This window comes from Tupaia chinensis, unplaced genomic scaffold, assembly GCF_000334495.1.
Source record: "Tupaia chinensis unplaced genomic scaffold, TupChi_1.0 Scaffold000054_1, whole genome shotgun sequence".
NCBI lineage: Eukaryota > Metazoa > Chordata > Mammalia > Scandentia > Tupaiidae > Tupaia > Tupaia belangeri.
Genome location: NW_006159512.1, coordinates 6,848,003 through 6,856,779, shown reverse-complemented (window position 1 = coordinate 6,856,779; position 8,777 = coordinate 6,848,003). Strand labels below are relative to the sequence as shown.

At 41.3% G+C, this 8,777-nt stretch overlaps 1 protein-coding gene across 1 annotated transcript in view; it reads right to left on the bottom strand.

Annotated features, from left to right (window-relative positions):
- Nucleotides 1-8,777, bottom strand: part of STAB2 (stabilin 2) — a 176,862-nt gene that overhangs the window by 54,582 nt on the left and 113,503 nt on the right. The window contains exons 36-41 of the mRNA XM_006141408.3: nt 7,712-7,768; nt 6,101-6,196; nt 4,466-4,661; nt 2,853-2,948; nt 2,183-2,228; nt 847-923 (exon numbers count right to left, since the gene is read on the bottom strand). Of these exons, the coding sequence (XP_006141470.1) occupies nt 847-923; nt 2,183-2,228; nt 2,853-2,948; nt 4,466-4,661; nt 6,101-6,196; nt 7,712-7,768 (568 nt within the window). The remainder of the gene's footprint in view (nt 1-846; nt 924-2,182; nt 2,229-2,852; nt 2,949-4,465; nt 4,662-6,100; nt 6,197-7,711; nt 7,769-8,777) is intronic.

Here is an 8,777-nt window from a genome sequence, read left to right as displayed (position 1 = left end):
GGTCTAGAAAGTAGATTGGTGTGGTCATTGTCCACCTATGCCGCAAGCTGGACCAAAGTCTGCCAGGACACAGTGCTCAAGAGAATGATGCCAAGAGGTTCCATTTTTCTAGCACCAAATATGTGTTAGGTACCAGAAGGATATTGGCTCACATTTATTAAGTGCTGAGCACTAGAACTGTTCTAAGCACTTCACAGATACTAACAACTTAGTGAGGGAGGTTCTTCTATTATCTCCAACATCCAGATGGAAAGGCTGTGTGAAGAGCAATCAAGCAACTCTTCTAAGGTAACATAAATTATAAGAACTTAGGTTCAAACTCATCTGATGAAGAGGTTGTACTATTCTGTATACAGAAAGGTCATGCAACCCCAAAACCACTCTTCAAGGAAGATGGTTTTAAGTTTACAAATGAACTGAGGAGGCTCAGAGGAGTTCAAAGACTCAGTCAAGAACATGTGGCAGTAGGAGGAAGGACAGGGCTCAGATCCTATTCTGTCCCACTGCAATGTTCTGATGTCCCAGTCACACTCAAGGCCAATCAACTCTGTGTTTTTGAAGTTCCACAGGTACATTAAATTGCGGTCAAGGTTGTGAACCACTGCTTGGAGCACAGTGCAAGTGTACTTTGAAAACAGGTTCAATTGCCCCGCCCATTTCAAAACTAACATGCCCCAACTGTGGGCAGTTGGTTTCCTTCCAAGGCACAACCCACTGTCCTGTTACATGCTGTTTGCCATTTACAGCTGACACCAGCTCCTGAGGCTCATTCAGACTATGGGAATACAGATCTCTCAAAGCCGGTGCAAGCCTGGCTGGGCCCCAGCAAATTTCTTCTTCACTTGCCTGTGCAAACTGTCCCATTTCCTTGGAATCCTGCCGCACATCGGCACGAGGCTGTGCCATCTGGATTGAGAAGGCAGCTGCATGGAGACGGACAAATGGTGTTTGTAGGAAAAAACCTCAATGCCTCACGAGAAAAAACCACATGACTCACGAGAACCCTCATCCCCAGCATCCTGGACCCTGCCCGCATGAGGCACTCTGAGGTCCTGCCTAAGGCTTGGGAGGAGAGTCCATCCCTGAAACAACTCCAACATAGTCCTTTACCAGGCAAAAATCACAGCTTTAATGCATCCCTTCAGAGGATGTATATACAGACATCGGTTCAGGAATAAGGAGGGGAGTTACTATTATACCAAGTAGATTGCTCTGAGAAGGCCTCCCTACTCATACACTTGAACTCTTGTAAACAAACCGCAGCCTCACTTGGGAATCTGCTTCCTTAAAAAATTGATGAGTCATAGCCAATCACAGCAGCCGTGCTCCAGTTAGCCACAGACACCGGGCCCTTAAACTGTCCACACCGGCAATCCTGTAGCCAGTCCAGCTGTTCCTCTACCTCCTTTCCTCTCACTTCCGTTTTCTTATGTCACTTCATTTTTTCCTGTCCATAAAAGTTATTGGACCACACAGCACCTTGGAGTTCCTTGGAAGCCATTTAGGGGGCTGCCCATGTCATGAAGTGTTTTCTGCTCAAACTCTGCTATGTTAGATTTGTCTAAGGTTTCTCTTTTAACACTACCAATCCTTAGAGTTATTGATGTACTAGGAGCAAAGCTTCGCATACACGACTTCATGTCATTTCCATAATATCCAACAGCCCTAGCAAGTAGGTGTTATTGTTATTATTCCATTTACAGATGAAGAGATATTTGGAGGGATTAAATAGTTAACTCAAAGATATGTAGTCAGTGACAATGACAGAGGCTGACTTTAAATTCAGGTCTAACTCCAGCTCCTGGGCATTCAATTCATTAAGCCACTCTGGGAGTTAGGAGGATGAAGCCAAATGAGGCTTAACTGTGAGCTAGAAGCAAGGTAGATTGCAACCGAAGGGCGCTGGGCTTCTTCGACCTCCATGAAAGAGCCCTGGTAGCTTGACTTGGGGCAACGACTGGCATCTTTGCCAATATGCTGGGTGTGTTAGGTGGCCACTTATTAAGGACGTTGGATTTGGCAAGTTGATGGGACAGAGGTAATTTAAGCTCCATACTTAAATTTATCCTAGATCCTCAGAAGCAGTGTCAAGAAACTCCTCCTCTGATAGGGACTGGAGTGGACACTATTGGGAAAGAATATCTTATATGTTGTTCCCAAAAGGAGCCTGGATGATACCTACTTGGCACTGGTGTGGCATGTCCCGTTGCAGTTGTCTTTTGTGATTGCTGAAAGAGAGAATCAATTGTATGAGCCCTCTTACAAATTCCCACTTGAGAACTTTCCTGTAGGACTAGAAAGACTAACTTGTTTGGAATATGAACTATGTCAAACCTTCCCCCAGAGTGCCAATTCCAGACTCAGAAATTTCATCTCTAGGAATGTAACCAAATGTATTAATAAGATAAACATGAAAAGATATGTTCATTGCAGCATTGTTTATGATAGTGGAAGACTGGTTCAGAGGTGTGGTATAGTACTATAATGAAATGTGATGTAGAAATTAAACTGAATAATGTATGCATTTTTATTCACATGGAAAGATCTCCATTGTATGTCATGGAGTGAAAAAGTAACATGTAGAGTGTAATTCTCTACGCATGTTTATGTACCTAGCAAAAGGTTAGAAGGCTAATACAAAATATCAATTGTTCTTTCCTGACTTGAGAGTATGAGTAATTTTGATTTTCTTTTACTACTTTTCTCCTTCTACAAGCTTTTCTCTGGAAGAAGGAATTATGCTGATTTCCAGAAGAAGTAATAAAGGTGTCTTTTCTATTTTAGAAAGAAAAGAAGTATAGCTGGTCAGAGGTGAGGCTAAGGGCAGACATAAGTACTGAAGGTCTTCTTACCACTGTCACATTTCACTCCGCGCCAGCCAACCTCACATTCACAGGAGCCATCCCCTGAGGGTCCTTGGTTGCATCTCCCATGGACACAAGGACACACTAAGTGGAAGAACACCCACAATCAGCAGATTCTGACCCACATCCAATAACTCATTTATTACTTACTGGATTTACTTCCTTGTACGTAGTTCTCCAACATGGGTTCAAGGGAATCACTGTCTTTAATGGAGGGCCAGATTCACAGGAAGGGCTAGGGCTCAGGACATAGAATCTAGCAAGTTAACAAGTGAACCATGGAACCAGAGCATTTATGTGAGTAGTTCAAATGCATAGCAGTACTTATAGGCTGAAATAAAATTTTAAATAAGACAAAACAAAGGCAAAAAAATGAGCAAACCATGTTATGCTTCAATCAAGCAGTACAGACCACAGTTTTGGGACTCGGCAACACCCTAAGTTTGCGACTCAAGAGGAGTAAGACTGTTCTTAGCCAAGGCTACTGGATAATCCTGGGTTATGTGGGTTACTCCTTAGGAGGGAATCATGTTTATTTCTTGAGAGAAGCCCATTGATGCTGGGTTATATATACCTGGTGTGGAGCAGCTTTCTTCAGTAGCATAGAACTAGTCACCCTTCTGTTTGATAGCAGAGCCATGGTCTCTATGAAAACTAGATGAGCACTGTGGATGTGTTCTCCAGAAAAAAAGCATTCGGCTTTGGGGGTCTGTTGGACCCCATAAAGGTAGATCCCAGGTTAGGAACTCCGCACAAATGTAAGCACATAATTCTTCCAAATCACATAGAAGAACATTGACACTATAATTATAATTATATGTGACATGGTCCAATCACAATGGTCCAATGATACATTGATTTTGTCTGACTTGGGAGAGTTGATGAGAAAACAGTGAGAACTAGCTCAAGATTTTAGAGCAATGCTTCCTTCCCTCAGTGTAGATTGGAAACCTCTCAAGTCAACCCCTCATAGGTGAGCATCCTGGGGTGCAAGAGAGTCAGGGTATGAGAATGCAGATGACTTAGTTCAAATAGATCATTATTTTTGCAAAAACAACTTAAAGCATGTGGCTTGTTGATGGTGAATCAATAGCATGATCTTTTCACAAAGCACAGCATGACAGAAGAGCAAGCCGTTGAAGCTCAGCAAGGGGTGCAGCCAGGTCTCAGGTCTGCCTTTCCTCAGTGCAACCTTGGGAAAAGCTACCACACTTTTTGCTTTAATGTCCTTATCTGTCAAGTGGGCATAGCTTGGTTCCCATGAGATTAAATAATCCGTGTGAATTTGCTGTTCAGATATCCAGCAAATCTACAATGGAAAGCTGAACTATGGTGATCGGTGTGCACAGGCAAATACAGAAATGTGGTTGGGTTGAGGTGGGTTGGTAGGTCCCTGTTAGTGACTGAAAACGTCCGGAAACACTGTCCTATACAGATGACACAACACAGACGTTCTACTGTAATTCACTGTGATAATAGCAGGTGAGATTCCAGCCTGCCTGGAGAGAGGCTGGGGAAGGAGCACTTGGTGGATCACTCCTTTCTCCACAGTCCTAGGTCTGCCCTCCAGGAACCTGCTGGGTGGGGAGGTGAGTGCATACCTTGGTCGCAGTGGGCACCGTACTTGCCCTCTGTGCAGGTCTCACAGGCCGTGCCGCTGAAGCCCTCCCCACACTCACACACGCCCGTGCCATTCAAGCCATCCAGGCAGATCCCATTCCCGAAGCAGACGTCCTGGGCTTTCCCTGGGCAGGGCTGGCACTGGAGACCAAAGAAGCCGGCACAGCACTCTCTCGTCTGAAATGGAAGAACAAGTCTGGACACGCACTTCTGTCTTCTGCTGCTGTCCAGGCTCAGTGTGGACATCCTGGTGGTGGGACGTGGTATGCGTCTGTTTCTTTGGCCCCAGGGGTTGTAAAGGATGGGGGCAGAACCCCTGAGATTTGGGTTAGGATCCACAATTTCTAGGGGTGCTAGAATAGGACTGAGGTGTCCACTAAGGAGGTGGGAAAGAGGGAAAGAAAAAAGGCAAGCAAGAGAAAGATGGAGAAAAATGAGAACGGGCATCAGGAACAAACTAAATAGTGAAATGGTGCTGGACAATGGGAGGACCAAGAAATCCTCATTGCCCAAACCCAGGCTCCTTTGCGCTGAATATTGTTATCTACTATAAACATGGGAGGCCTCTTCCAGGAGGCCTTTGGTATTCTATTAAGGAATTTCTTGTAGCTCAGGGAATCCCTATGGGATATCTGTTTGGTTTTGGCATGACTTTATTCTTGAATGCATTAAAATACAATAACTCCTCCAGCCCTAAGTTCTCAGCTTATGGGCCAAGCCATCCCACCTGCTGAAATAGGAAGAGGATAAGTCTAGTCCTCTGGAAAGGAAGCAGGACAAGAAGTCATGAAGAATTTTCCTGCAAAACCAAAGAAACGCCCAGAGGTACTTAGCTTTGGGGTCCTATTTTCTAAATGACCAGGTGCACCTTATCATTGTGCACCAAGTGACTTCCTCTGTTGTTTTTGTTTACAGGTGCACATGCTTTCAGAGCCACCTTGTTATGAGAACAGATGGATATCTTAGCCTCTCAGTCTCTTAATTTCTTTTTCATGCAATTTAATATTACAGCTTTCAGAAGACAAATGTACAATGAATGTAGTTATAGGTCTAATCGACTTTTTACTATTCATGAATGGGGCAACCTTCGTCTTACAAAATGGAATGAGAACTGCCGCTGGGCAATAACAGAACAGTGGATTTTTAAAGGTGGGGACAGGGAAACAACAGGAAAACAGCTGCTTGGTTAATAGTTGTTTACTTTTATGGAAGAGTTAAAGCAGAAGTGACTTCTCAATGACACTGACTCAGGAGAATGGAGTCCTCTGTTTTCAGAAAAACTGGTCTGTTTTGGGATCTATCAGCTCCCTTAAAGATTCGGTTTGATTACGTGGTATTGATCATGAGCAACTCCATTTTGGTCTGCTCTGATCTGCTGATGCCTGGTGCAGGAACTCAGTCTAAAGCACTGACCTCCCATCTTTTAAATTTAACACAGTTTTACTAATTTTCTGACTTGCTTCTGTATTTTTCTAGTATCAGTACTACTTTGAAAGACAATGATAATGAAAATAATAAGAGGAAATAGATAAATACGTGTAAGGCATTTCGGAGAAGTATAGCATATCCCGAAGTTGTTGCAGTAGTTAGGATGGTGATTAAATCATTATACTCACAATGACACTTTTCACACATTTTGACTGGCATCCAATGACCACAGATCGCATTCCCATGAAATAAGTGGTATAGATACATTTCCTTGTCTCATTACCCTATGAAGTAATAAGGATGGTGTTAGCTTCTTACTTAGGAAAAAAATTTCCAGTCTCTAACAGCAAGTAGGTGAGTGATGCATTGCTTTCTCTCTCTCTCACTGGAACATTCTGGAAAGGGAGAGTGGTGTCTACCTAATGCTGCTACATAAGCAATAAAAACAAAACACGATGTTGGCTGCCAGAATGCCAGGTGCCAAAATTGAAATAGTTATACTTTAAAGTAGCACTTCATAAAAAGGACTTTTCTCCAGAAGGCTAACTCAAGTTCAGAAGAATGGTAGAGTAAAGCAGAGAAAAATGTCCTTCCAGTACTGTGTATTGATGGATCTGTACCTTGGTTTCTAATTATTTTTTGGTTTATATTCTGCCTTGGTGTGAGAAAGGATTAAAGCTACTTTTAATGATCTATCTTATCATATTAAAATAAAATGAAGTAGAAGAATCAGTATGTTATTATAATAAGTAAAGTCATCATACTATGGAAAGTGCATGAGTATTTACTCTTAGTAACAGCTATTATCAGAAATAGATTTCACGATAAATAGCTATAAGCAACATAGATTGGTAATTAATTCAAAGACATTACTATCTTCCCTATATCTACTGTTTCTTTAAAAAAAAGTTGTAGACCCAGCCACTATGGCCTGGGTGGTAGGGTGACACCATGCAATACTGGACATATGGATTAAGGCCTGGTATTTGGATCCTGGGTTGACCCTAACATGCTGGCTATACCCATGATCCTGGCTGGCTGGAAGATTGGGGAGGACTGTGGCATGGCAAGAGCTTGTCAAGGGTACCTGTCTCTCTCTCTGTCATGGGAAAATAAATAAATAAAATAAACTTAAAAAAAAAAGTTAGTTTTAACTGCAACTATGAAAGGAAGTCAAGCAGCTAGAATGTAGCCAGGCTGAATGTGATTTTAGATGTAGATTGGCCTTCCCTGATAAAACTTCTTGCTATTGACTTTATCTAGCTATTGGGATATGAAAGATATGGAAAGTAAAAAAGCCCTTTCTGCATTACATGCTGAATTATATGAGCCTATTTCTACTTATTTAAATTTAAATAAGTAGAATAAATTTAAATTTAATTAAATTTTATTTTCTCCCCACCAAAATGGATTTAAGATTTGACAATTGATTACTATCACAAAATAACATTAATGGCCAGCAGATGGCATGGCTGTTAATGTGCTGGACACGAGGTTCTGGACTCCCACATGACTGACTGGTTCGAGTCCTGGACCTGACAGCTTACTTTCTCACATTCTCTTTAGCTCTCTCTGTCTCTCTTCTGAATGCACATGCTCCATAGTAAATGTAAATAATAATAATAATAACAATAATAATAAACAACACAATTAAATAAATAATTCTTAAAAAATAAAATAAAGTTAAAACAAAGTAAACAAATGGGGCCAGTGAAAATGAGATACGCTTGAGATTCATTTACCAATTTGGACTTCCTGAGATCTAGAAATGATTTTATCAAAGTAGACAAAATACTTACTAGTGGTTTAGTTCCGATTGGGCAGGTTGACTTCAGGGAACAATCGACACACTTTCCCTTGATAAAACACAGAGGTAAAGGGGACATTTCAAGGTTATTAATTTTAGTGCAAAGTGAGGCTGCAAATATTTTCTGGAGCTTAGAGCTGAAAGTTTTAGAATATAGAATTAAAAACAAGAAATGCTCATCTGGTCAACCTTTTTAATCGTCTTTGAAACAAACACTTCAATGACTTTGGGTATTGCATGTTTAAGTATAGCTTTTCTCTACATTACTCGTCAGAATCCAATAATTCTTTAAAACATGGAGGTCTTAGCTCATTTAAATGCTGGTTATATCAGATTCAGAGACTAACCATATATTACATGATGGTGCCCACCCTTGGGAACACACAGTTGGGCTGTATGGGACAGAAAGGAGCTGCTCCACAGAGAGGATTCATGCTGATACAAAGCAAAGAGCTAAAGTTAAGAATGACAAAAACTCTTAAGTGCAACCCATTTATAAAACAAGGCCATTGAGATTCATTTTCTAATTTGGATTTCCTGCAATTGCTTTCTTTCCTGAACCTCTCATTCTAAACTTGGTACCTACTAGACATTATAGTGTTCTTGTTCAGAGGTTCAACTCTGGGGCCACATAGCCTGTATTTGAATCTCTTTGCTGCTTGTTAATGTGTGAACCTGGGTGTATTAATTCATTTTTCTGCAGCTTATTTTTCCCATTTGTAAAATGAGGGGGCAGGAATAGCACGTACTTTGTAGGGTATTGTGAGGATCAACTAGGTTAATACATGTAAAAAAATTTAGAGCAATGACTAGCATATCTTAAGTGCTCAATATCAGCAGGCATTATTATTACAGAAAGATCTTACATGGACTAGAGTGAAAAGCCTCCATTATCTCATGCTGTATGACACTGAAATAATCCATTTCTGTTTTTTACCTTCTACTAGACCACTTCTAGCCCAAACTTGCCATATATGCATTGTAGTTCCCTCCATGTGCTTATACTAGGTACGGCACATTTTCCCTTACTATGAAAACAGTGACTTGAGAATCCTGCT